The 27,718-nt window shown below is 47.3% G+C and overlaps 2 protein-coding genes across 3 annotated transcripts in view; both read left to right on the top strand.

Moving 5' to 3' along the window:
* The first annotated feature begins 483 nt into the window (after positions 1 to 483).
* On the top strand, positions 484 to 8,775 carry LOC135805725 (ectonucleoside triphosphate diphosphohydrolase 7-like). Of its 2 annotated transcripts, none has more exons than XM_065319810.1 (9): positions 484 to 1,053; positions 3,813 to 4,127; positions 4,626 to 4,702; positions 5,123 to 5,274; positions 5,506 to 5,600; positions 5,842 to 6,104; positions 6,435 to 6,520; positions 7,140 to 7,304; positions 8,122 to 8,775. In XM_065319810.1, exons 1-9 carry the CDS (start codon positions 747 to 749, stop codon positions 8,255 to 8,257), a joined length of 1,596 nt encoding a protein of 531 aa, XP_065175882.1. In that variant the 5' UTR covers positions 484 to 746; the 3' UTR covers positions 8,258 to 8,775. The 2 variants fall into 2 exon arrangements, with proteins under 2 accessions (XP_065175882.1, XP_065175883.1); XM_065319811.1 differs by having other exon boundaries at positions 8,125 to 8,773.
* Positions 8,776 to 10,586: 1,811 nt separating this feature from the next.
* The window catches only part of LOC135805720 (adhesion G-protein coupled receptor V1-like), a 79,817-nt gene continuing 62,685 nt past the window's right edge, over positions 10,587 to 27,718 (top strand). Inside the window, exons 1-21 of the mRNA XM_065319805.1 lie at positions 10,587 to 10,839; positions 13,368 to 13,526; positions 13,772 to 14,024; positions 14,485 to 14,724; positions 16,198 to 16,302; positions 17,097 to 17,204; positions 17,703 to 17,952; positions 18,327 to 18,673; positions 18,811 to 19,089; positions 19,315 to 19,698; positions 20,279 to 20,441; positions 20,782 to 20,903; positions 21,438 to 21,527; positions 23,372 to 23,459; positions 24,364 to 24,470; positions 24,763 to 24,916; positions 25,179 to 25,378; positions 25,647 to 25,870; positions 26,506 to 26,678; positions 26,895 to 27,027; positions 27,349 to 27,658. Coding sequence (XP_065175877.1) covers positions 13,779 to 14,024; positions 14,485 to 14,724; positions 16,198 to 16,302; positions 17,097 to 17,204; positions 17,703 to 17,952; positions 18,327 to 18,673; positions 18,811 to 19,089; positions 19,315 to 19,698; positions 20,279 to 20,441; positions 20,782 to 20,903; positions 21,438 to 21,527; positions 23,372 to 23,459; positions 24,364 to 24,470; positions 24,763 to 24,916; positions 25,179 to 25,378; positions 25,647 to 25,870; positions 26,506 to 26,678; positions 26,895 to 27,027; positions 27,349 to 27,658 — 3,723 coding nt within the window. The 5' untranslated portion in view covers positions 10,587 to 10,839; positions 13,368 to 13,526; positions 13,772 to 13,778. The remainder of the gene's footprint in view (positions 10,840 to 13,367; positions 13,527 to 13,771; positions 14,025 to 14,484; positions 14,725 to 16,197; positions 16,303 to 17,096; positions 17,205 to 17,702; positions 17,953 to 18,326; positions 18,674 to 18,810; positions 19,090 to 19,314; positions 19,699 to 20,278; positions 20,442 to 20,781; positions 20,904 to 21,437; positions 21,528 to 23,371; positions 23,460 to 24,363; positions 24,471 to 24,762; positions 24,917 to 25,178; positions 25,379 to 25,646; positions 25,871 to 26,505; positions 26,679 to 26,894; positions 27,028 to 27,348; positions 27,659 to 27,718) is intronic.

The raw sequence follows: 27,718 nt of genomic DNA, 5'->3' as shown, positions 1-27,718 counted from the left end.
ATTTCGAATTTTGGAGAAGAAGCTTGCTTTCCGAAAAATGTTCCTTTCACGCAAGGCAGCATGCCAGGTCAGACGTGTGAACCAGGTGAACTGTGTCGGCAGATCGACGTTTACGTTCCAGGCCGACAGTTTTTGACCAAGCCGTGAATCGCCCTCGCTCTGACTCGCCCGGCTACAAAGGTGTAATTTTACAACTCTTCAGGCCAGCTACAGGCCTCCGATGCAGAGCTGCAAGTGACGGATATCGGTCATTTGCAGCCACTACTTTCAGCCTCCTGGTCGTTGCAATCGGATACATAATATACCTCGCGTAATTATACGTAAAAAGTGTGACCATGGTGACCAGAGTCACCGCGTACCGGTACACGTGATCGTGCGTGGTCGACCCGATCGACCGTCTACCGATCGTGCGTCGAAGTGTCAAGAATTATAGTAGTATATGAAACATGATTAAATTTGTATGATACTATGAATCTATGATCGTATGTCTTTGAGAAATGAGAATATGAGAAGCAGGACGAAGGTGTGCGACGTTGGGACAGGGTGAAGACATACTTGCGTAGCTGTGGGGAGGCCACTATTCGTTGCTAGCTTCTGTTCCAAATTCTGCCCGAAGTTTCATCACTGAATCCGATTCATACGAGCGTATTCTCATCATAGATGCAACAGTAATTTAAAATTATTTCAGATTTTTCTATTTCACTAATCTCGTTCGTGATGCAACAATATTCTCATGTAGATTGTCTATGACCACTGCCGAGTTGGAATCTAAGCCCGCGATGAGGAATGTGAGGCTCAGATCCACTGCGATTTGCTGCATGACGATAGTGGTTCTCTTCATTGTGAATCTACCTGTGGCCAACGTCAGCAGGATTGCCACCACATCGAACACTGCAGATGCTAAACGCTATGCAATTGTCATTGATGCTGGTAGCAGTGGATCTCGAGTGTACGTTTACGAGTGGCCATCAACGAGCAATGGCCGGTCGCTGTTGTCTCTCAAGCAGAAAACTGATGAGAACGGAAAGTTGGTTACAATGAAAACTGAACCAGGTGAGCTGAGTGGATTGAGTGCATATGAGAGGTAACAGTTACGTATGTACTCATGGCAGTACATGTACTGCCCTTTGCATAGCAATGATAGTGAATGGGGCTCCCCGGTAGTGCGTAAGCCATAGGCACGTTGTACCAAGAGGACATGAAACCCAGAGTGTGCAGCTTCTGACTTTGTCTTCATGGGTGTCGGTTGCGGCGAAATTCTGGGACTGCATCATACTTGGTGCAAATCTGCGGCGGGAAGTGGTGTAGTGCGTACAACTGAGCTGCAGTTGTGCAGAAAGAGACCTCCTGAATCCTGCTTGTACCATAATGTCGCACAAACAAGCGCACGTGCTTATATCCAGACATAATGCACCCTCACATACCAGTATAAGCGCATGTGTGTGCCGAAACACATTTTATATGGACACTTTTGCACAGTTGGGTTATCTCGAGTGTTGAAAGTGAGTTTCTGCTACACGGAACTACGTACCAAACTCCGTGTCAACTGCAAGTGAAGTTCGACGCGGATTTTTCGTACATTGCGCCGGTTCTGCTGTGCGTAGCATGCTTGAACTTCCCGCCACATGTACTCTGTGCGCTCAGTTTTCACACGGAGCCGAGTCCGTGCGAAGTGCGCTTCCCACGGAAAAGGGTATGAAAAATCCGTGTGAAACTTGATCCTGTACCGCGATGAGGTTTCCATACGTACTTTGGTACGTTTTACCGTGTGGCAGAAACTCACTAATGACTGGTTTTGCCCGCCATGGGACATGTGGGAACCGTTAAACACAAGTTCAAACATAAAGCAAAGCGAGAACATGAGCATGAACCATTCATTCTAGTCCTCAGTACAAACTTCATCAGAAACAGCTTCATCACCGGGCAGATCATCCAGACGGTCTTCATCACTGGTCACTTCACCATTGCCACTAGGCACTTCATCAATGCCGCGTGCCTCGCCATCTTCATCGCTGCCGTCAGTCGAGTCCTCAACATCAGTGTCACTTTCCTCTGCAATGTCATCGGGCACTTCACCGTCATCGAGGAGAGACTTCAGGGACGAGTGAAGGCCGTCACGAGGAACATCACTGCCAATGCCACCGTTTACAGACGATGCCTTCACCAGCTCCTCAGGTATCTCACTCCATGCTTGCACTATCCACTGAGCCACAGTATCGTAGGAACTGTCCCTGCGGGAATTTGGACCAAATCACGGTTTTTTTGCATCCGTAGAATCGCTATGTGCGCAGTAGATCTGCTCGGGAGTAGTACGAGTCGCCCGTCGCGCCAAGACGCTTGGCAGTCACTAGGCTTCATGCCACCGATATTGTCCGCAAGCTACCTTGTTATCTGCCCATCACCCACTGCCGCTGGGAGGCCCCGCGGCATTCGCCCAGTATATCGTCGTCAGAGCTGTGTCGACGGTACAATAACGCTGGTAGAAACAAACAGTTGGTCGTATGGTATTGCGTCCAGTACAGTGTCATGCCCCAGGGGCTGCTGTGGCTGTCGACGTCGGCGAGTCGTGAGGTGCGTTTGCAGGCCTTCATGGCGCTGGGACAAGTACGATACACAGACTCTCACTACTGACACTAGCTACGCAGTACACTGATTCTGGCACGTTATTTCTGCTTTGATAGTATGCATAGTGATTGATTTTCCGCGCCGAATTTCTGACGCTGCATGCATGTCCCATGCGCGTCAACAGTAGTACTTCACACTTTCCCTTTCCCGCGTTATCACCTTAGCTATGCCAGTTTTGTATGTGGAAACCTTATATAATAGCAGTTTGGGCTATATTTTAATCATTCAACATCTACCTTCACTTATGAGCTATGTATTAGCGAAACAGCTGTCTGAAGGAGTTTATCAATATCGTCTACGGAAGTGTCCTCGCAATGGTGATGGTTGTGTGCAGGAGGGTCTAGTCGGCTAAAGAGCGCAGTGTAATGGTGGAGGTGACTCAACATTTCTTCAATGGCCGAGAGCTCTGTCGCACCCTGTAATAATGTACATGTGTACCACACAATCAACACCCAACCGGGCATGTACACACCTACGGGATTCCTTCATCTGTACAAAGTGCCTAGGGACCAGTGTGTACTGCACTTGCCTGTGAACGGAGAGGTCGCCGGTTGGAACCCCACGCGGCCGCACATCTAACTGGGAATCTCCATGACCCAGCTGACCAGATCACGGTATGGATCATCGTCACTCAGTCGAGTCGAGCGAGCTACTCCTAGTGCCGAGAGGCGGGTTCACACCCTTGTATATTTCCCCGTGTCCTGCCCCTAAGACGAAGTCAACACAGTAGTAGGCATACTGGCTGAGTTTAAAAATAAATAAAAATGATAGTGAATGATGCTTGTGTACAGCAACAAGGAGGACGAAGTGTGCCATAAGCATTTCCTACTTGTCCTTGTTGGTGTATCTTTTGTTTACTTTTTATCACAGTGCTCATACCTACGGAAAAGGGGGAAACGAAACAAAACCAAAAACTTAGCAGAGATACAACAGTGGGTGTGTAGGCGCTACATGAGCTGTGCTGGTGAGGTGCGGTGAACTCCCCCGACCAAGGGTCTCAGGATCGGCATACACAGCAGGCGCCATTGGGGAGAGAGAGCCAGAGGAAGGAAGGGGGAGAGAGGGAGAGAGAGAAAGAGAGATATTAAGGCCGTTGTCTCCGAAGCGAATGGTAGAAACCAAACTTCCCTGCACTGTGATTGAGCTCTTTGTCTTTCTGCAATGCTGTCCGTATGATCATGTTGCAGGCTTGTCCAGCTTTCGCAGCACACCCCAGCGGGCGTACTCATCCCTCGTTCCCCTGCTGAAGCTAGCTGCCTCCCATATTCCTTCGGAACTGCATCCCACTACGAATATTTACGTTCTCGGCACTGCTGGGTTGCGCTTGGTGCCCGCTAGGGAAAGAAATGCCATTCTTGCAGCGGTGTTCTCCCGTATTCGTGCTCAGTACCGATTCAACATCCAAGCAGATCACGTCAGGGTCATTTCAGGGCAAATGGAGGGTGTGTTTGGATGGATTGCTGTGAACTATGCGCTGAGTCGGCTGTCCAGGTCGTCCGATGGTGAGTGGGCACTGTGTGCTGCGGATACTTATCAGTGCATGTACATGTCAAGGTTTTTTTCATGTCCGCATCGCCACCGGCTATACAATTATGTTGAGAACGCTCAACCAGCTTAGGTAGTACAATCATGTACATGGAGTAATATCTGTGTTCAGTGTGTTTAGTGACCACTTCATGCTGCACTGAAAGGTCAGTATTGATAGGCAGATGGCCAGTAGTTGCTCTTCATTCATGTGTATGCTATTCTTGTGGACTGGGAGGGACAAAATTCCCCCGGCTACGGCAAACACTTCAGGTACTGCTTTTTTTGTCCTCTTTTGTTATGCAGTACCATTGTCCTCTGCTGTATTGCCCAAATGTGGCCCAAAGAGCTTTTTACGTTGCTTCATGAGGAACTTGATGACATTTGCTCCTGTTGATGATTCACTGATTCACGCCCTTTTGCTGTGCTGCCTGTTTATCCATCCTCTGCACAATTTGCACCCACGTTGAGAGCAGGCAATCAACTGGAGACTCATGGCTTCATAGAAATGGGAGGTGCATCGGAGCAAATCGCCTACGAAGTGAAGAATGAGGTATGAAAGCCCTTTCTGATGATTGTCTCTTGCTGCCGCATCACTGTTATTGCGAATCCTACTTCTTTTGAAGCTCATACTATAAACATGTTTTGCTGCTTTTGATTTGCCTTTCATCTGCTGATGGCAGTCAGAAGTGGTTTCTGTGTTTACTGTATCAGCACCAGCTTTAGTTTATATTTGATGTTGGCTAATTTTGTTAGGTGAGACATGCCAATGAAAGGTTGATCCCAGCTAAGTTTGAACGGAGCAGTCCCAGCCACTTTTTTTCTATACTCTCTTGTGAATTTAACCCTCTTTACCATGGGTTACAAGACCCCATTACTTTTGCTTTCTCGTAAAGCAAGCTCAGTAAAGTTGCGAACTATTCTCTGAGTCGCTAAGACCTCTTTGTTATTGTGTGTATTTCTGCTGCCGAAGGTTCTACCTGCAGAGGTCGGTATGGATATTCAGCTTTGTCCACCATCTGCCACAGCTTGTCTCAACTATCATCTTTATGTCACAACCTTCTTAGGTTTCGGTGCCAACTCAGCATACCAGAAATATATCCAGAAGCTGGCGAATCAAGCACGGTATGGTATCATTGTGTGCAGTGTCTTGTTTTGGTACATACTTCAAGTATACCTGCAGTCTATGGCACCTCTCTTCCCCCCCCCCCCCCCCCCTCTCTCTCTCTTCCTCTCTATCTATCTATCTACCGGTATCTATCTATCTATCTTTTAAAAGTGTTGATATGCTTTACCTGTGTTGTTTGCGCGTTTGCTTGTTACCATGATCAATCACATTGATTGGTTATGGCTCAGGTCTCAAACAAAATCGCCTGTGAGTGTTGTGGAGGACCCGTGCCAGCCACGAAACATGGCAGTAGCAGTCAAAGCCTCAGGCTCTCAGGTTGAAGGTAAGGCACATCATCTATTGACCCTGTTAAATGGCAGATGTGCCTGCCCATACCCAAGCACATTGGACAATGGTACTTCGAAGTAGCAATAAGGAGAGGTAGCACGATGCAGTGCCTTCCTTGTGAAAGTGCTATGTATATGTATTGAGTTTCGCTAGTTCCGGGTGCTTTGGCCTTGTTTCATTGGAGCTTGGAGCAAACGGAAACAATTTGCGTACATGTTGTCTTTTTGTTTGTGTAGTTTTAGCAGCTGGTGAGGAAGCTCTACCGGCAGGTACGAACATAGAGCTGAAAGGCACTGGGCAGTTTGCGGCTTGTCGGAAGTCCTTGTTGCCGCTGCTGGAAGCAAGTCAAGAGGAGTACCATTCCCTTGGTGGCGCATATCAGCCTCGCTTGCCACTGTCACGTAGCTTCTACGGCCTGTCAGAGTATTGGTATTGCATGGAGGACATCCTGGGGATTGGCGGCCGCTACCAATACCAGCGATACGTACAAGCAAACCAAGTAAGCACATGCCCAGCGATTGTGACACGTGTTGATTCTCCGCTGGCTGTCTGCCTGTAATAGACTCTGTCTCCTGTGTCGGTGTGTACAGCCACTATGTTGGTGTCATCCTCAGCTGTCCGCAGTGTGTCTGCAATTATCTGTTTGACAGCCCTCTCAGTGATTGATGCACTTGTCAAAATGATTCCTTAGCAATCTTGTGATATCTCCACTTCATTACACGGTGTATACTGGACTATGTCTATCTGGAAATGATAATAATAATTATCATCTGATGAATTTATCACCAAATAGACCTGAACCAGGTAACTTGTATTGCTCTCTTTGCAGAAATTCTGTGGTATGGCATGGGCAGATATAAAGAAAGAGAAGGAAATCGACAAAAAGTACCCGAAAGCAGATTCCAATCGGTTGAGGTATGGAGAGAAGAACTTTGAATCTTTTCTCAGTGTTGCATGTATGTGTATGTAACGTAATTTCCCACATATTCTGCTGCATAAAGTTTATTTTCTGGATGACTCCAGTGACCTGGGTTGTAGCCGACTTCGAATTGAAGAGGGGCGGCCTGGAACGTATGTGCGTTGCTATCAAATGTGCATCGCTCCACGCATGGCGTATAGCGTGGAAGGTAGGCTAGTTATCGTTTTTACTCGACGGTAGCAGTGAACTAGCAGTGTGGTGTGCTCTTCCGTGCCTACATGCACACAATGCATCCTGGATAGGGAAGCAAGGGGTTTTGCAGTGTCACTACCCATACCATGCATTGTGCAGTGGTGCTTTCGTTTCTGAAAGGGGTCGGCCAAAATGCGGATGAGGGCACAGCGCCATGCTTCGTCGGCTTGGCTGCAATCCGGTTGATGAATGGTGGCTAGATTATCAGCATGCTGGGGGCTGTTTTTTCCTTCTATGTGAGTACTCCTGGCTGGCGAATGATTTGTAATGTGACCTGTAGTACATGTACTGAAGTTAGTTGTAGGCAGTTTATAGTCTCGTGTTTCATTTCATTTCCCTGTGTGCTTTTACTTCGCTGTCTAGGCGTCAATGTTTCAAGGCTGCCTGGCTGGCTGCGGTGTTGCACGATGGGCATCACTTCCCGGAGAAATTTGACCACTTTCAATCTGTGAGTGAGATTGATCACAGTGAGGTGCAGTGGACGCTCGGAGCGCTTGTCTACAATCTACATCGGCCTTCGTCTGACAGGTTAGTACATGTAGTTGGTGTTAGGTTCTGCGTACTCTCCATTAGAGAGGTTTCGCACGACTTTTTTTGGAGCGCCGCATATCGTTGTAAGGGTAGGTCGACTGTAATTGGTGTGAGGTTCTGCGTACTCTCCATTTGAGAGGTTTCGCACAACTTTTTTTGGAGCGACGTGTAGTTTGACATGGGAAATGGCGTTGAACGTCGAATTTGAGCGTGAGTCGCACTCCGCTCGCGTTCGAAGGCAACGTGAGTTTTGCGCAAATTTTTGCAGGATATTTTATCGTTTTCCGAATTGACAGAGAAACAGCAAGTTACGAGTTGGCTAATTCGGACAGGTTTTGCTGCACGCGGCACGTGAGCCATTGGCGTTGATGTCGAAGTTGAAAAAACGCCGTTACAACATCGCCATATTTTCTGCAGCAGTAGTCCACATCCTACCACTTTATCAGAGGTAAACTGTCACGTTTCGGGCTTGTACTCGTCTGTACACTGGTGCACTGACAAGTAAACGCTTGGTTTATGAAATTCATGCTGTAATTACTTCAAGTATTTGTTCCTATTCAGTGGGCTGTAGTAATCCTTGGCGTAAATTTGTGTTGACCATACTACTCTCTTTAGGAGCCGCATCTGACGCCTGATAATGGGGCGGTGGCGTCCCACGGAAGCGGAAAGGTGGTTCTTGACCAGGGAGTTGTACGACTCCTTGTTCTTGACCTGCCCGGTACCCGAACCCGTCGAATTTTTTATATATTTTTTATACTACTCTCTCACTGCATGCATGTTTGCTTTGCTGGTTTGTTTGTTTGTTTTCCTGCAGTAGTGGAGGCATGCTTAATCTGCCATCATACTCGACATTGCCCTACAAACTCCTTCTGTTGGCTGCGTTTGTTTCTTTTCTTGTGGCATTCCGATCGTCTTGTCGGAAGCGACTGTCACAATTCTTTTATGGTTAGGGCTGTGTTTGTATTCCAACTCCTCCATCTTTGAATTTATTTTCTTACCCTTCTGCAAGCGGTTTCATGTACTTCAAAGTTTAAAAAAAATACTTTTTACCTGTTTTATACTATTTATTATAGTGTCCCAGGATTGTCTGGTGTTCTAATTCTAATAGATACTTTACTGGAGTTATGCTGGATACGCAACATTCTTTTTTTTCTCACTTCCAGACTTCTGGTGCTATGCACTCGAGCTAGAACGCAGTGCACAGGTCCTGTCGTTGTTTCTTGATATGTGTGTCTGTGTCCAACTTGATCTGCAGCATCACTTATGAATGCAGCCTTGATGCATGTAGGTTGTGCTTGAGATACTCTCTCAGTTGATTTTCCCCTGGGACAATTCAATATTATTTCAATGGCGTAACCGGAATGTACTCTTTGCCGCCCATGTTACACCCTTCCTGCCACTTTCCTCCTTCTGTCTTCTAATTGTTCAAGAAAGCCATTGACTATTGTTCCAAGTTTGTGTCAACCGTAACCCCTGAATTGAATATTCCGTCTGGTGTTCAAAGGTGGATCCCAGCTCATGCAACTGCCAGCGTGTAGTCATGAATATGAGTCCAGTACTACACCAAGAAGTCGTAACATCTTCGGAGACAACGCGAGATCAAAGTACCCATGTAACCACAACTCCATGGCCCTGCCCCAATGCCGAACTTCAGTTAGTGCAGTATGCTGGGATTATGTACTCTTGCTGACTACGACATCAGTGATTGTAGGTGGTGGGGTATGTTCAGGTCAATGACAACTTTTCTGTCACCTTGCTGGAGCAGGTGCAGTGCACACAATTGTCTAATGTAGAGATTGTAGACCTACAATGGCTACATGTACTTGTACATCATAATATGTACTAGTACTTGATGTTCCAATGTGAGTAAATAATTGTGCATGCACATAATTGGTTGCTGTGTGACTGAGGCGGAGTGTCCGATTTGTCAGGCCCAGGATCGTGACTTCATGAAAACACGATTACATCACTTTCTGGCACTAGTAATGTAGTATCTACATGCAGTAGTACGGTGGGCCATGGGGCCAGGGCACGCCGCCACCTGCATAGTGTGTGATAGCCCATTTCACGACCCATACGGCGGATACGAGGCAAGACCAGGAACCCCGCACACGTTTGTGTGGAGGACTCTCTCAACAGTCATGATTGTATGGCATTGCTTATCATTTGCTAAAAGTTATGCACCCCAACACCCTGGGCTTACCCTGACGCAATTGGTACATGCACGGATATGGATAATAATGCATGGCTGGTCTGCATTCTTCTTTACTGTAGCTAGCCTAGTTACCAGCTATCATTCATTACCAGTGCTTGTAGTGCATGCGTGCCTGTTGTGTCAAGTAAGTTAGTTGCAGTGCTCCTGTACATGTACTCGATCTGCCAATCGTGCGGCTGGGCCGGGCAGAGCGTCTGATCGTCAGGGTCTGTGCAGTAGGGGGCGTGGCTACGCATTCACTCCGTGAACTCAGTCATTCTCAGTCCCGGACTTTCTTTCATGAGACATCACGCACGATATATAGATAATAGAGGATATCAGCATGATGTCACACTTGCTATGATGTTCACCTTCATGATTGTAGATCTACATAATCATTGTATCCTGATGTCGACGTTCATACTATCCTAGAGTTTAGATGAGGGGTTCACGAAATGAGTTACTGTACTAGTACCGGTAGGCTGATGTCATGTTCTACAACTAAAACTGGGCATGCATGATGCAGGGAGGCTTCCGCTAAAGACCATTATTTTTGCTCCAGCTTGAGCCAACACTGAACAGCTACAGCAGTACGCCGGTCTACACTACGGTGACAATTGCGCTTGCCTGGCAATGGCGTACTCTATTACAGGTATTTCGCACCTGATGTCACACCGACCACAGTGATAGGCACACGAGCGAGCACGTACCAATCCTTGTGCATGCCCCAGCGCCTGTCAAGTCGCCTGTCTGCAATGGCTGTGATCATGGTGAAGCCAAGTCTGAGATAGCGGAGATGAGACAACTGGAACTAAACCCCAACGCGAGAGAATATTACTGAGCATGAAGCCGTCCACTTCGGACTAGGCACGAGGCTGACCAGTGCATTGGGCAGTACTAGTATTAGCATCCAGCATCACCGACATTACTAGTACTAGTACTAGCTTGGCACCTGTCCGCTATCGTGCAGGGAGGTGCTCGACTGACGGGCGTGTGTCAGGACAGAAATTGGGCGCTTCGCTGTGCACTGGCCGTGTAACGGACACCGTGCAGCGCTGTCCTTACGAAAGTTTGAAAGAGTCGACAAGTCTGGCAGCGCAGAAAGAGCCGCCTCGTTCGTATTTTTTTGAAATCCGCAGAGGAGAAAGTTCCTCGAACAAGGCAAGAAATTGCAGGGTACAGCTGCATTCGGAGTTTTTGACCCCTCGGGACACACGCTAGTCGCGGAGCAGATTAGCAGTAGAGAGGTGCTGAACTTACTTCCTGGGCTAGCTCGTCTTGGAGTGCTGCTATTGCGATTCGAAACGAACTGCGGTAAACTAGCGACAACCTTCGCAGGTAAGGAGGGACAATCCTTCTGGATGACATTGATATAATTATCTGTAACTAAGGGTGCTTCTCGTAGGATGCGCTAGCTCACGTCGTTCCTGGCTCAGTTGAACGCGAGAAAGAGGGAAGCAACGCTCAGTCTTGCAACCACCTCTTTGAGGCGTAGCCAACCTGAGAATGATTCAGATTAGCATGATATCTGCTATGTGTATTGTTTGTTGGGACTCCCATTGGCAGTGGCATGGGGTTTCATACACTTTCCATTGGCAGTGGGGTTTCCCATTGGCACGATCGGCGAAGCACATATGTGAATATGGTACTGGTCCAGCTTGTTGTTGAAGCACTGGCTCTGTTAGACTTGGAGGGAGGTGTCCTTGTACATAATATGAAGGACACAACTACTGGTCCAGCTTGTTGTTGAAGCACTGGCTCTGTTAGACTTCAAGTGGAGGGAGGTGTCCTTGTACATAATATGAAGGACACAACTACCATCGGCCCCTACATAAACATAAACAGACAAAAACTGATAAAGAGCATTGCGGACACTTCTCACGGTCAACACTTTGCTCCTCCCAGATTTCTCAGCTAAGACAGGTCTGATGAATTGGCTGGCTTAGAATCTGGATAGGAACAAGGTGCAGGATAGGGGGGGGGGGGGGGGGGGGTCGAGGTTGAACAGGAGAGTTCAATAGAATCAAAACCATATTCTGGGATGCAAACAGTACTGCATTGAAGTAACTCAATGTTAGGCATCCTGCATATGCTTATGCAAGTCATTTCAATGTGACCTTGGATATACAGTGATTGACATGAGGGTGGTCCCAGTTACAATGACAGGGCGGGCCCCTGGACATTTAATTGTTTTATTTCGAATAACCTGGCCCTGTTTTATTGCTCATTATGTAGCATATAGTTTTCCTCACTGTTTATTTCTATTGCATGATTTGCATCAGGAGATCCCCTTGACAGGCCATCGCCTCTAGGAGATCCTTTAAATATACCGTAGAATCCCGCGGATAAGCCCATGGGCTTATCTGTTTCACAAGGACATTTCGGTGGGCTTATACGAGAACATGGGCTTATACGCCGACACCAAGTTGTGCTATTGAAAAGTATCAAGGAAGTGAGAAGTACATTGCTGAAAACCACTGTGCAAACAAAAACAACCGATGATTGTGCTGAAATGCACGAAAAAAAACTATAATGTGCATGTACTACGTACATGGTATCGGTATGGCCAAGAGTCCATAATTTATGGACTCTCGGTATGACATAAGCCCATGGGCTTGTACGATGAAGCTTTGTGATGTTCGAACAAACCCTGGGCTTATGCGCGGGCATGGGCTTAGGCCACACGTTTTTATTTCTATGTTTCTCGTCACCTGAAAATCTAAAAACATATGCGAGAGGTGGAAAAAAATAAAAAATGACCGAAAAATAAAAAAAGTTTATCAGACCTTTGTTCACACTAAAATCCACCAATACACCATGCAAAATAGCATCCATAGTTAGCAACTAGTATGTGGTAGGAGCTTCTGTCACAATCTGTGCATGTGCAGCTAGATTGCGCACAATAATTGGTGACCTCGCATCATGTGTCGCGCAGGCCAGGCCACATTATGTACATGTGCATGAGTATGCTGGTCCCCACATGCACAGTCAGTGCAGCACATTTTTTCTTTTTTTCCTCCAGACTCCTGAATCGTATGCGCGCGGGTGACGAGAAACATAGATATAAAAACGTGTGGCCTTATACGCGGGTGGGCTTATCCGCGGGATTCTACGGTAGATTATTATTAAATGGCAGCCCATACATAGCAAACAGAGTCACTACAATGCCACTACAGTCATGATGAGGCTCTTGTACTTTAGAACAGCGGCCACTAGTGTGCAGTCCACCAGCTTTGCAGTACTCTGCCGCGTCAATGTGTAGAACTTTGATACTTTCCGGAGTATTACCCGCTCTTAGGACGCATACCGATACTGAAAACTCAAAAACAGCCCCTGCGGCTTAGACTCCGAATCGACCCATGCCCTATGCATAAGCTCGTATTATGCATGTACGGCATCATCCAACTACTGTTTTATGTGCTGGGATCCATCATTGCCGCACCAGCCTGAAGCTTCTACACCAGTCATGTGTTCATAAGTTAGGTACCAGTATCTGATAAACCGATTTGATCTATTCCTTGCAGTGCAGTGTTAAAATCGGATGGCCAGAAAATGTCACGGCCTGACATGTGACTTTCACCCCCAATGTAACCAAAGATATAAATTTTAGGCCCGAAAAGGGGGTGGCAGCTTAGACCCCAGTGCGGCTAACATACCGGAAATATGATACACCAATTTCGGGCACACAAACATACTGCGGTCAGTGAATGCATGTATACCAGAAAAAGTACCATGATAACCCATACTGAACATCTCCATGCAAGTCCAATGGGACATGGTGCTCCTTGTGCACTGTACTTTCTTGACTAAGGCTGCGTGTCTAGAGCTGACCAGTCTTGTTCTCTATGTCTAATGTAACCCTGTAGCAACCTGGAATTAGGCTGCTTGCAAAGCATTCTAGACGACAAACTGACAATTGCCTTGGCTGGTCTACATCACATCGCCAATTCTGATTTCTGACTGTGAAGTGTGCCAGGATCAGGCCCAGCATAGGCGTGCACCGACCAGTGCCGTCCGTCTGCTTAGTAAGTGCAGTTGCCAGTTTCGACGAGTACATGCATGCAATGTGATAGAGATTCTAGCCGAAAGGGCACACTGCATAGGTTGGATTGCAGTGATTTGACACCTAACCAATGACAACCTGCCGGTGCATGTCTCATCGGAACGCACGTATGTGCAATGTGCACCTGACCAATGAATGTGTTTGTATGTCCAAGAGCCAGACAGGTTTCATATTTTACCTACTCTTGCCCTTGTCCCTTCTTCGCAGTGCAACAATGGCTGGGACCAGCCGGCATAAGAGGTCAACACTGGGTGTCCAAACAAGTCAGCGCTTGCTGTTATTACAGGCAACGGTGGCATGTCTGTCCTTTCTAGCGCCATGCCTGGCGCAAGAAGGCATCACTCCACAGGTCTTCTTCAACCCTACCACCTACAGTGTGTTAGAGGTCAACTCATTGTCTGCTGCCAGTGTTACGCTGGAACGTACCCTGGAAATACTGCCTTGCACGGTCTTTCTTACAGTGAGTATTGTGTGTAGCCCGGCGGCTGACACTGTGACAGGAGTCAGTTTGCTCTGGCATAACATAATTATGTCAAAATATTGGCGTGAAATTATGTGAAACCAGTTCTAGAGTGCACATATCACATGTAATAATGCATGGCATGGAGGATGGGCACATGCATTTAAAAATTAATTGATGTGTCCAACTCGCCAGTGCGCTGCTCCAGCTCCCTACTCCCTTGTCACGTTATCCCCCGTTTTCTTGTTGACTTTCCATCTGCTGAACTGTACGTGGCCATCGGGAACTATGGGTAATGTACTGACTGTGTCCATATCTCACCAAACTACTGGAATGGAATTGAGATGGATTCCCTGCAACAACTTGGAGGAGCGTTGTTGAAGTTTTTTCACTAATGTAGTAGTCCACTGTACCCGTCTGATTTGTACTCTGTGTGTGGCCCGGGTGCTTCTTGGTTCAGGTTGTGAACAACACTCAGAGCGGCTTTCACACAACATCATTCGTCGACAACTTTGCATTTGGTTCATCGACACTCACGATGAGCCTGGGCCTCATGGACGATGCTATTCCTGAACCCGACCAAACGATAGCTGTCTCTATCACAAGTGTGTCGAGTGGCTTTATGATTGGATCACCAGCTACGGCCTACGTCACAATTCTTGCAAATGACGATCCTTATGGAGTGCTGGATTTTGTCAGTGTGAGTTCCCCTCTAACAATGGATATCATGTCCTGTGATACTAAACCCATACAAGGGGCTGCACAATACTCCACTCTCCATTGTATGCAATTACCCCCCCTCCCCCTCCCCACCCTTCCCTCCCTCCCTGCCCTCCCAGTCTCAACACACACACACACACACACACACACACACACACACACACACACACACACACACACACACACACACACACACACACACACACACACACACACACACACACACACACACACCAGGGGCGTGCTCGGCCCCCCAACTAGGAGGGTGCACGGGAGCCGAGGGGAGCCCCCCCCCCCCGGCTATTTTCTGCAATTTGTTTGCAACCTTTCTTGAATTTTAGAGCATATTTGCATACATTACAATTGCAATTACCCAGATTGAAAATTTTTGGGGGGTGCACGTGCCCCCCGTGCCCATCGCCGAGCACGCGCCTGCACACACACTACTACTACTACTACTACTACTACTACTACTACTACTACTACTACTATTGACAGCTGCCAGATTGGCTATGCCACTCCCAGATGGGAGGTAGTGTCAGAGAGGTTGGGGGGGGGGGGGGGAGGGGAGGAAGACAATGCTCCAAGTGGCGATCCAGATCTTGCCCCCTCTGGAACCGTCGGTTGTGACAAACTTGGCAGTGAAACTTGAATTGCTGGCGTTCAGCCACAGTAGGGCATTTTGAACAGGTTCCACAACGATGACGCTTGAGACCCGCAGCCGATTTAAATGAACGCTGACAGGTTGTGCAAGTTACATCTGGAACAACAAGAGGAGCAGGGGCCAGCGGCTGGTCGGCATCACCTAGCCAACACTTATGCACCGCAAAGCCTCCCTTGCTACGTAGCCATCGGTTGCATGTTAGACACTGAACTGACCCAGGCTGCTCCGATACCGGGAGCTGACGGATTGTCGAACACTTGTGCCTGGCCATATCAGAACTACGGCGGAACAGACGGTTGTAGGTTGGGCACTCAATGTTCTTCGGGGCAGGTTCCTTGTCCTCACCTGCTGCTGCCACCACTCCACGCCACTCTCCACGGTCGCTTGCCAACTTGAACCAGTTACGCACTCCAACCACAGATAGGTCCGTGTGGATGGTATCCTTCCAGCGACGACGAGGTTCACAGAATTGCCGAGACTGAGGGAGACAGGCAAACAGTAACTGCTTCGGTACTCTGGTGTCATCAAGGCGAGCCAGGTGCCCCCCCCCCCCCCCCCACACGCATGTTCCTCAAGTTGTATACCAACAAGTAGCAGCCAGAGGCGCTATGGTTACCAGTCATACTACAACACCCCCCCCCCCCCCCACCTCCTTTCGTAGTTTGGAAACTTTGGTGCATATCTCGATAATGCAATTGAAAATCATGCTGAAAATATTACTGGAACTCAGCACACTGTGCAATCAATCCAGCAAGGCCCTAGGGTGTATTTATTTTCTTCTCTCCCCAGCCAACTACGGCAATTGTTCCTGAGCCAGCATCAGGAGGCACGCCAGTTACATTCAACGTGGTACGCACAAAAGGACTATTCAACACTGTAGGAGCTACGTGGACGGTAAGATCTCAGCCACTGCATTCATAGCATATCCGAGTGCGGGAATTCCCCTAATAGATAGCTATTAAAGGTGTTACTGTTGATTCAGTCGCTGCTGAAATTACCATTCCTCACGAGTCTATGGTGCCTCTATTTCAGTAACATGGATGTCTAGTTTTGCCTATTATGGTATGGCAGTATCCTTTGATCTTTGGGGATTTTCTCAACTCCATTAGGCTTGTCTTTGCTTTACAATTCTCCTCACACTTGAAAGTAGACTTTTATTCACAAGAATGAGTTCATATTTCAGGCAGGTTTAGGACTCTAAACGACTTTGATGGTTCGAGCTGATTTTTTAAGCTGAGTTTGTACGCATGCTGCGTTGGGCGTTTTTCCCATATGAGGTGGTTTGTACCTTAAAATTCCAGTTTGGGACGGTACGCTAGCAAAGTAGCAGTCCATATGGGACTCCTGTGCAGGTCCGCTAGTCGATGTTTTCGTAATACACCGCAGAATTTGATGGCGTGGGTGTGCTCACACATCATGCCATTGGCACAGTGTCACGGTAGCCATGGCTACTGGGGGTGAGCTTGCACCATTTTAGTTGGTGCAGTGTGGCGAGTCATCTGGCTTGTTTGCATCCCATGTTGTAGCGCTTCTGATACCGCACTGCACCCATTCACATTAGCATAGTGCACCCATTCACATTAGCATAGTGCACCCATTCACATTAGCCATCTAGTTAGCCTGCAGCATAGGAAGGTACATGATTGTACACATGTATGAGAGTTTATGTGTGCATATGGTATCGGCAGGTGACTTCAACAAGCCCACTGACCAGTATATCACCCACTTCAGACACACTGTCGTTTGCTCCCAACGCAACAATGGACAGCGTGACAATCAACGTTCTCGCGGATAATGTGAGTTGTAGTGTTGGCTCAACCGTCTACTCCAGAACTTTGGTTGTGATTTTATTCTCATAATAAAGACAACTTACAGGCTATAGAGAGAATAACCATAGCCATGTGACTTGGAGTACCCCTCTGCAAGTACATATATACCTCGTAGCACAAGTGATTGCAGTACTGATAACAATCGTACTCGGATTTCCACAACACCGCTGCTGCTGAGCAACTCAACACAATTTCAACACCACTGTTGCTGAGCATCTCAACACCATCTCAACACCACTGTTGCTGATCATCTCAACACCAATGCCATTGAGCTAGCTGTGTTTACTATACACTTACATGTACTAGTGCACGTCATGTCATGTCAGAAGGTCTGTGCATTTTGTGTGTTAAAAATGATGCAGGGCCTCTGCGAGTCCTCCGCAGACACTTTAAAAATAGGCACACTATTCTTTCTCAAGTTCTTTACACGAATGCACATGCCGCAACCTGTGCTGTCTGCAACAGATACCAGAGCAGGATCAAACGTTCACAATAACCCTCACGTCCCCGACTGGAGGTGCAATTCTTGGCACAGTAGTGTCTGTCACTGTGACCGTACCCCGGAATGATGCTCCCATTTACTTTTCAACAACTTCCGTAACTGCTGACGAAGGAACGAGTGCAAGTCTGAGCCTAGTGAGAGGGAAAGATCCATCAGGCGTCAGTTTTGGAGACATATCTGCAGCTGCAACTGTCAAATACAGGACAATTTCAGGTAAGTCAACATTTCCATTTTTTTCTAGCTTTTGAGTTTACAAGTGTTTTATAAACCGGATAACCCCACAATGTTGGAAAGCAAAAGCAACTATCAGAAATGCTCCCTGTTGGCTCACTGTTGGACATCCTACAGGAGCCACTGCCCATCTAACTGCGCTGCCATCGTTTAGAATGGGCGAGGAACCAGCACGAAAACTGTGACCATATGCAATTATTATGCTTTTTGTCTGCAGTTTTGATAATATTCACAACATATTGAGTAGCATAGTCATGACCTGCCTCTCATTCTCTGTGCTTTTCAGTGTTCATAATTAAATGTCAAGATTTTGCAAAGAGTTCCATCCGATGATTTGTCCCCTTCACATTGTACAGGAACTGCTGTAGGCGGTCAAGACTATCCTGTGGTCACTAGTGGAACAGCTACATTTGCTCCCAACACCGGAACAACTAGCATCTCAATTCCCATAACAGACGACAGTGATCCGGAGGTGTCCGAGTCGTTCCAAATAGAGATATTCAACTCTAGCCTGAACTGCGTCGTCGAAGACCCCAGCATGGCCACTGTTACAATAACAGCTAATGACGATCCGAATGGAGTAGTCGGTTTCCAATTCGTTGGTCTTAGCACAGTGCTGAGTGAAGATGCAATCTCTCGCACGGCCTCTTTCCCAATTACGCGATCACGCGGAGCGTTTGGCGCCATCGTCGTCTCCTGGATAGTGAGTTTATCAGTGGTATCCATATGATTGGGTTTCTGCTTGTTTGCTGGCTTGACATGATGTACATGTGCATGTGTATGTGCATGTGCATGTGTATGGTGCTCATGGTCTTTCGTTTGTTCATTTCTATGATGCAGCTTGAGAACTCAGATGGGTCACCGCTCACGTCTCAGTTTGTGGCCACAGCAGGCGCAGTCACACTGGGACCTAGTGTGACAAGTGGCAGCATAGACGTGACACTGCTTGCTGACGCAGTTCCTGAAGAGGCCATGCGCTACACCCTGCGATTGGTGAATGTGACCGGTGGAGGACGACTGGCCAGTAGCTCGGAGACAGCCCTTATCACTGTCAGTGATAGTGACGATGCGTATGGAGTTGTCAGCTTTGCGCCTGATAGTTCTCAGTCCATTTCATCGGTAAGCATATTATGATAGGTCTACAGTGGACTAGATTGTCATGATGCCATGCAGCAGTGACTACTTCTGCTGTTGCGAGGAGTTTTGATGACCATACCATACGAAATCCCCATAGAACTAATGTGTTTGTCTTTCTCAAAGCCAGTGTATTCATGTACCTCGGTGTGGTCTGCTGTTGACATTCCCTACAACAACTGCTTGTATGTAATTCTGGCGTGCGTTCAGGTACCGCGACAAGTGAACTTACAGCTTACCAGAAGTGGAGGCTTGATTGGCTCACTGTCTGTGACCTACAGTGTAGTGTATGTGCCACCTGGACGGCCAGTCACTGATGGAACATCAATCTTCAATCCCAGTCAACCTGCAGCTGCAACATTTTCTCCCGGCGCAATGTCATTCTCAGCTTCACTAGGCATTGCTTCAGGCTCAGTCCTGGAAGTGGGCGGCCAAGTAGTAGCCACTCTTAGTGCAGTGCAGCTCACATCAACCACACCGACAAGCTCTCTGGCTCTATATTCACCCACCATTGGATCTCGTAGCAGAGTCTTCCTGACGATCAATTCATCATTGGCCAATGGTCCGATTGGCTTTGCGTCCTCTTCTCAGAATGTAAGCATTGGAGTGCGCATAGACTCGCTTAGATGGTGTTCACCAATAGCTTATTATCATAGACAGGCTAATCAAGAGTGTTTTGCGCATGGAAGGTGTGCAGCTTTGTGTACATCGACTGTCGATTATGTTTGGTATTTCCCAAAATGTGCTGCTTACACAAAACAAAACTAGCGGCAAAGAGCATGAATAGCGAAGCGATTTTCTGGCGCAGTTGGGCAAGCATTGTACTGTGCATAGTGCACACACACACACATGATGGGTATCCGCAGGACTACAACGTATCAGCACATCATGTAACCGAAAGGTACTGCAAGTGCCTAATGATCGTGATATATGAACGTTCGCTAATTTTTTGTGAGAAGAGCGTAATGCAAACAACTTTGATGGTGGATGTATGTGTTTGGCCACAGTGCAGTATCTGTCTTCGTTCAATTCGGTATAGGAGGCCTTGCTATTATCAGTCTACAGATATACATGTATTCATGTATTGGCTTTCGAGAACATGTTTGGAAAACTTGAATTACACTCGAAATGGGTAACATATTCACACTAATTGGACACTTTTTGGTTTGCACAGGTTCGCGTGAATGAATCATCAAGTGCTCAGGATGTCAATTTACAGCTAACTCGTCAAGGGTCGTCTGGTCAGGCAATCATTAGCTGGTCCATAATTGGGGTGAGCTCATCTTTCACGGCTGGAGACGTTGCCGCCACTTCCGGAACGGTCCAGATGGATGATGGTAAGATGGTCAACTGGTGCATGGTGGATCTCTGCAGGTCTGTTGTGCATGGTAACCATGACAACTATATTCAAATTATGACATTGCAATATTTTAGTGTAGTAAACGCCTGTGCAACGTCACCCCTGCAATAGGAGACCGCCGCGCCTGTCTCCCAGATCCCTGTCTGGGCTAGTGCATTGGTGCCTCAGGAATGTCAGCATGGTGGAAGGCTAGAACCTCACGTAATTGTGCCTTTGCACTGGCAAGTAAGAGTGTGTTTACTGTGCACCGCACAGGGTTATCCTGAATTGTCTGTTCATTCCTGTAATCATCGCACCTGCCATTCTGTGTTGTGTAGGCAAGGACACTGCCACTCTGAGGATCACCATCACTTCAGATGCCATGCCTGAGCTGGACGAACAGTTTCTCGTGAACCTGACCACCATCCAGCCATCTAGCCAACGCATAAATCCACTTGCGGTAAGCCGGAGCTAAAAAACAGGTCCATCCATCGCAAGCCATAGCCAGGTTACTGAGGTTACACAAAACTTAGAGAAGCCGGGGACTCGGGGGAGGTCTAGACTATCTGTGCCTACTGGGAAAGCCTGTGCATTGCCAATTTCCCTTACATGTACTTTCTTTGTGAGCTTGCACAATCAGGTCACTGGTGAGTTCCTCAATGCCAACGACAAATTGGGCCATGCTTTGTGTGGGGCCATACCGAGATACAACACAGACATGAAGTTTTGCTGTATGATGTCCACCATACATGTAGATGTGAACTTGAACTATATGAGATAGAGTAGATCAACTAGCAAGTGAAGTCACATGCTAGAGAAGTGGGTTGGAATTGGCACTACATCTCTGTTTAACTTGACACACCCCATGGCTTCGAGGCAGTAGTGTACACCTTGCATGGACGTTGTCATTATGTTTGATATCGTATAATCCTAGTCCTTGTACACTGGAATATAGACCATACGTGCGTGACTCCTTTCTGCCACCAATTTGCAGAGTAGTGCCACGGTCATCATCCTAAACAATGACAACCCTGGAGGATTTGTGTCATTCGATCCAACTGGACCAGTTTCTGTTACTGCTACGGTGAGTCACGCTACAGCACACAGCACACCGTGATGGAGTACCGTGCTGGCAACTGAAATCCGACCCCTGAGCGGTGCGCTCACATCGCAAAGACCCGACATGGGATTCTAACACTACGAAATAGAGGCCGCTAGAAAGTGAACAGGGGTCGGATTTCAGTTGCCAACACTGTAGTTTGTATTCATTTGCCCAGTTCACAGTTTGCAGCGTGTTAGAGTCCTAACACCGCATGAAAGGGAGAGAGAGCCTGGGGGAGGGGGGGGGGGGGGGGGGGAGAGAGAGAGAGAGATGCCGATAAAATTTCATGTACATGTGCATGGCAGCAGCGGTAGTCGTAGTAAAGTAACTCAACTTGAATTCAGTACCGGTATGTTGATCCATGGGACATGCATGTTCATACCCTAAACACAGCCAGGACGGGCAGGGGGCCTGGGACCGGGGAAGGGGTGGGGGAGGGTGGAGCCGCCGCGATCAGAACACTTTAAAGAATATGTCACCTTAAGGCAGGTCACAATCATGATTGCTGATTCTTGAGTGTTGTTCTTGCCTATGGCCAATTTTCAAATCGGCCGTGGCGGTGCTGCACATGCCCCCGCCCCCGTGCATGTTTTGAGCATGGGAATCAGTGCCTATTACAATATGTTTGGCGAAAATCTAGACGAAATCATTCCTCAAGAAACCCTGCAAGGATGTGGCCGGGGCAGCTGCCATATTGCTGTGTGGGCCATTTTAGAGCAAGGAACTTGCCTATGTATCCTTCGTATTTTTTATTTGTTTCAATTGTATTTGTCTCATAAGTTGCACAACAGTCAAGCAGATCATCCAAGAAGGACGGGTTGGTATGCTGACTTAATTTTCCACCTTGAAGCGACTCAGTATAAGAATGGCGAACGGACCTCATCTTTAGCTTCAATTTAGGAAAATTTAGGATGAGTCTTGGATTGAAATCTTGACAAAGTCTGGCCCCCGGCACCGGCGCGAACGGTTCACAAACCACTTTTGGTCAAAATTGTACGGGATCGGCGCAGGGGTAGATCGCAAGAGTTGGGCACTGCCCAACTTTGCCGGCGGTCCCTTGCAATCATTTACCGTATGATTCTGTTACGACTGCACTGGTTCACATAATCGCAATGCGCCGGGAGTGATTGCAAGAGGCTGACCACCGGTGACTCCCGACGCGTACCGGCGATATGTGAACCAAGGTGTACAGCTTTCTGTATACTTTTCTGTGGGTCTGGGCCATCTCCAACTGGCCCCGCCCCGTCCGTCCATCCGATGCCGGGTCATGCATAGTTTTTGCAGCTTGTTTCATTAATCACCGCCGATGTCGCAACATCCTTCGTATTGTTTCGAAGGCTAAGCACAAAAGATGCATTGTAGTTTGTGACAGTCATGTTGCTACATTTTTGTATGTAGCAGAATGAAGTGTGATGCTTTCAAGTACTATGCATATTGGTGTGCTCGTAATGATGTACTATTGAGCAGTGGCTGCGCAGTAGTCGTCAGTAGATCTACCTCGGGATCGATCGGGAGTTCGGGACTCAATGATTGACCTTTGCGGCTTTGGCCTGTTTGGGCGTTTGGGTACATGTAGTTTGGACTATGACGCACTTCATTACTAATGCGTATCGAGCTCGCGAGGCTACACGTGGCTGAAATTTTCAAAAAAATGAAAGGGCGACAGCTAGCTACACCCAGGCAAGCACAGAACTTCAGAAGGAAGACTTGCATTGCTTGCTCAGAAAGTCTGAGAAACGCAGGCTTGAGGTTAGCCGTTTCCCTTTCGAGAAAGCGCAAACTTTTCGATGTTTCTGGAGCATTGATTATGCTGTCGTCGTTTCCAGGAGGGCTCATCAACGAACATTATTCTGAAGCGAACTGGCGGAACTCTGGATGCCAGGATTGTGGACGTCATTGTCTCGAATTTGCAAGGTAAAGTACTTGTTTCGTATCGATGATGCCACGTTGTTGCCCTGTTCGATTATCAATATCATGATTATCACGCTGGTCTTCGGGGATGGGACGCTTGTCAGTCTTTGAAGACGTCGTTGTCTCACTGTACTGTATCAGTGTATGTCCGAATACGGGCTTGCTAGTGAACATCTGATAGCGCCACGAAATGGAGTAAAATTTGAAACTACTTGAAGTTATACAATCATATTGTAATGGTGCCTTACGATTGCACTGAGCATGAGATTGAGAGTGGGAACAAGCTAGCCTTGCTCCACTATTGTACTGTGAAGCTAGATGTGCCAACGTGTTTTTCCACGTGTGCAGAACACATTCTATAATAATTTAAAAACCAAGCCCCCCCCCGAGAAGAAAATGTACAGAGAGTCTGAGGTGTTCCTCTGAAATGTTGCTGGAAAGGTTTACTGGTACTCCAAAGCATCATTTTAACATTTATTAGGGATATATTTCAGACCAAATGGCAGAGACTGAGCTGCATACCTGTGCAGTGCAAATCAGATGCGGGATCATTTTCATTACGTTGAATGTGTATCGCACATTATACCTCACTCCATATACACTTACAGTCTTAGGCATGCTCTCCCTTAGTGGTGTATATATCTCCATATACACCACTAAGGGAAATTAGCAGTAGTTGTCGGCGAGGAACAAGCCATTAGGTGGTCACACACGGTGAATATGGAGAGGTATAACTATATTATAACAAAGGGACCTCGTGTATATCGAGATATATACACCAGTTATAAAAACCTCGGCTTCGCCTCGGTTTTCATACTGGTGTATATATCTCTATATACACTCGGTTCCTTGTTATAATATATACTTATATCGATGAATGTGACATGTTTTTCTTGACTCAACACAGCTACTGGCACCGGTGATGTGGTCCCAACACTCAAGAGAGTCATTTTCGCCGCTGGCACAGACACGAAGGTCGTTTCGCTGCTCGTTTCAGATGATGCCACTCCCGAGGTACGTAGGTTGATAGCTGTAGCAATTTAGGTTAGTGTTTGAGTAGCACCGGGTTGAAACATTGTACTTATCCGCTGGTCGTGCAGAACGGTCTGAACGCGTGTTCAAACTTTTGTGTTTTGCTACTTTGAAGTACCTTGTTTGGCCCACAGTGTACTAGCAATGTTCACAATGTGGATGAACACGAATGGGACTTGACGTGCACCAGAAGATGTCTCCTGCAGTGTTCCTTTGCTGTCCCTAACGTCCCTCCCTCACTGAGTCAGTTTTGTTCTACATGTGTCTGATGCAGTTGGAGGAGACGTTCAATGTGCAGCTGTCAACAGCTGGCCTTCCTTCGGGGTTTGCAGCAACTCTCATCTCACCCTCGGCAGTCACGCTTGTTGTTCCGAAGAACGATGATGCCAATGGCGTGCTTGCGCTCTCGCCTAAAACTCAGATTGTTTGTAAGTGTTTGTTGTTTCTGAAAAGCTAGGCCTTCTTTATTGCATGAATCCAGTATACTGCTTATTGATATTCTTGTGTGCGTGTGTGTGTGCGGGGGATGGGGGATTTAGTATTCTCTTAGTAGATTTCTTTGCTTACAAGTGCATCTTTTTTGCTAAGTGAACTGTGTGCATTACTGTGAATACAATACACGATTGACAATAAATTGCAGTGTTCAGACTGCCAACATGTTGGTGGACTGCCTATTTGCTGTGCCTGCAGCGGAGTCAACGGCAACGACGACCTACTCGCGCAACTTTACCGTTACGCGTACGGGCGGTCTCTTTGGAGTGGTGTCAGCAGTTTGGAATGTAACGGATGGATTGCAATTCGGTGATGACCTGGAGCCCTCCTCCGGTACTGTCACCTTCGCTGACCAGCAGGCAACGGCATCTTTTACCATCTCTTCTAAGCAGGACGAGGTACAGACCGAGCTCATGAGCCTGTTGTTCGTTGCGTGTTGTCCTTGTGCATTAAAGCTAGTGTCCTGGTTGCTTGGTTGCTTGCTTGCTTGTATCTGCTCATGAATCTCCCGCACCGTGGCATACTCTGATTCTACTGTTGAGCGCACACCACCAGTTCAACACTGTGACTGCGGCCTTGCCCTAAATATCTGCACGTGGATGGATGCGTAACGTCATGTACATGAAATTGTATTTTGCTTGGCCTGGTTGATGTGTTTATTTGCAGTTGACAGAGATCTCGGAGACGTTCACCATATCACTGACTTCAACTTCAGGTGGCGCTCGCCTGAGCAGTGATCCTGCAGACCTAAGCGCAAGCCTCCTTGTTCGAGCCAACGATGACGATGTTTTCTTCCTGCCTCCAGATATTGTTTCTGTCAATGAGGATGCATCCAATGTAACGCTCTTCGTTCGCCGTGGAAATCAAGCTAATGGCATCGCAGTTGTGAGGTAGAGCCTTTGCAAACCTCTCCTGCCAAGTTTCAATTTCTCATTTCATGCTTTTCCGTTCCTTTCTGCTTACGTTGTACACGCAAGAAGAAATAGAATAGACATGATTGTGTACATGGCATTGAACTACTAACGACAATGAATCATATTTTATGTACTACTCGGGCAAAGCCAAAATGCCATATTTTGTGTATAGGCGACAGGTCGATACCCTCACCTGTTGAGAAGCTATTTTGCAATCCATTTTGCACTAAAACTGCAGTCCACAGCTCACTGTTTCGTGGCGAGTGGTATGGTATCACAATCCAAAGTGCTTTTCTGTGTGTGTGTGTGTGTGTGTGTGTGTGTGTCTGTCTGTCTGTCTGTCTGCCTGTCTGCCTGTCTGCCTGTCTGTCTGTCTGTCTGCTTGTCTGTCTGTCTGTCTGTCTGTCTGTGTCTGTCTGTCTGTGTCTGTGTGTGCGTGTTTGTGTTCATGTGTGTGTGCATGTGTGTGTGGGTGGGTGTGTGTATAAACGTGTTTTTGGGCATGTGCGTGCGTGTGTATTCCTGTCTGTGTGTACTTGTGTGTACGTTTGTGTACGTGTGTGTGTGTGTGTGTGTGTGTGTGTGTGTGTGTGCATACTTGTATGTCGCAGGTACGCCACTATCAACGGTACTGCATTTGCAGGTCAGGACTTCCCAGGCGTGTCCGACGGGCAGGTGACATTTGCTGACGGTGTTCAGACGATACCTATTGTTGTTCAGATCACCAATGATCCAATCCCAGAGAGAGAGGAAATGTTTACTGTCATTTTACTCTCCGTGTCCGGTAAGTTCTCGAAAGTGGATTATTTTACTTTTGGTAATACAAGTCATGTATCCTGAAACCGTATTGTCTCTAGCTGGGAACTTCAAGTAACTTGCCAGTGGACGCATTTGTTTCGCTCACGAAAATGCCGTTAAGCCCTGAGTTTTACTCATAGAAAGTTAAGGGAACCAACGTTTTTTTTCTTCATTTTGTGTTTGTGTGCTTACCGGTTTGAAGGAGACGCGGTTCTTAGTGGCCAAACAGTAATCACTGTGATAATCCCTGCCAATGATGACACTAACGGAGTAATCCAATTTGCACCCACATCACGCAGCAAGGTTGTGCCTGAGGGCGACGTTGCTTCATTCATGTAAGGCCTTTGCATGCATACTTGTGCATGTGTGCATGGATGTCCAGGTATTTCTACTGGTGCCTTTTTGGTAATTAGTCATTGAATTGTGCGGCAGGAGCTTGAGACTATCTGCTTGGTTTCCTGGGGAAAGTCCTTTTCCTCCTTGACCTCACTCCCTATTGATGTTTGTTCTTCTTTGCAAACTGACTGTCTTTCTGTCCTTTTCTCAAGTCATGGCTAGCTGCAACTCTCTCCTCTCCATTATTGGTTTGGATATTCGTTGTGGCTTTATGCTGGAAAACTGAGAAATATTTACGTATTTTGTCCTATTTTGTCCAGGCTGGAGAGGCTGGGTGGAACGTTCAATGCGGTTGTGGTAAGCTGGGTTGTCAACCCACCGACTGGAGATGTCCTGGGACCGGCCACCTCTGGCACGGTCCAGTTTCTGCAAGGCAGCGACACGGCTCGCCTCAACCTGACTGTGGTGGCTGACAACGTCCCTGAGCTTCAGGAGGCTTTCACTGTCAGCCTCGTTGCGGTGTTGAGTGGTGGTGCAAGGCTGGCATCAACTGGACTTATGGCTAATCTAACTGTCCCTGAAAATGATGACACAAACGGTGTTATCAGCATCCCATCTTCTTCAGCGGCGGTAAGACAAATTTAAAATCTTGCTGGAGTAGTCCATGTGGTTCAAGTGTGGCATTCTGTC

Source organism: Sycon ciliatum, chromosome 1 (genome assembly GCF_964019385.1).
Source record: "Sycon ciliatum chromosome 1, ocSycCili1.1, whole genome shotgun sequence".
Lineage (NCBI taxonomy): Eukaryota > Metazoa > Porifera > Calcarea > Leucosolenida > Sycettidae > Sycon > Sycon ciliatum.
This window is presented reverse-complemented; position numbering and strand designations above follow the sequence as displayed.

Bases quoted from the DNA above. Each gene is read 5' to 3' on its own strand.
- LOC135805725 (XM_065319810.1), top strand. From the start codon at position 747: ATGACCACTGCCGAGTTGGAATCTAAGCCCGCGATGAGGAATGTGAGG. The intron at 4,128-4,625 runs GTGAGTGGGCAC...CGTTGAGAGCAG, and splicing joins GCTGTCCAGGTCGTCCGATG to GCAATCAACTGGAGACTCAT. The intron at 6,521-7,139 runs GTATGGAGAGAA...TTCGCTGTCTAG, and splicing joins GCAGATTCCAATCGGTTGAG to GCGTCAATGTTTCAAGGCTG.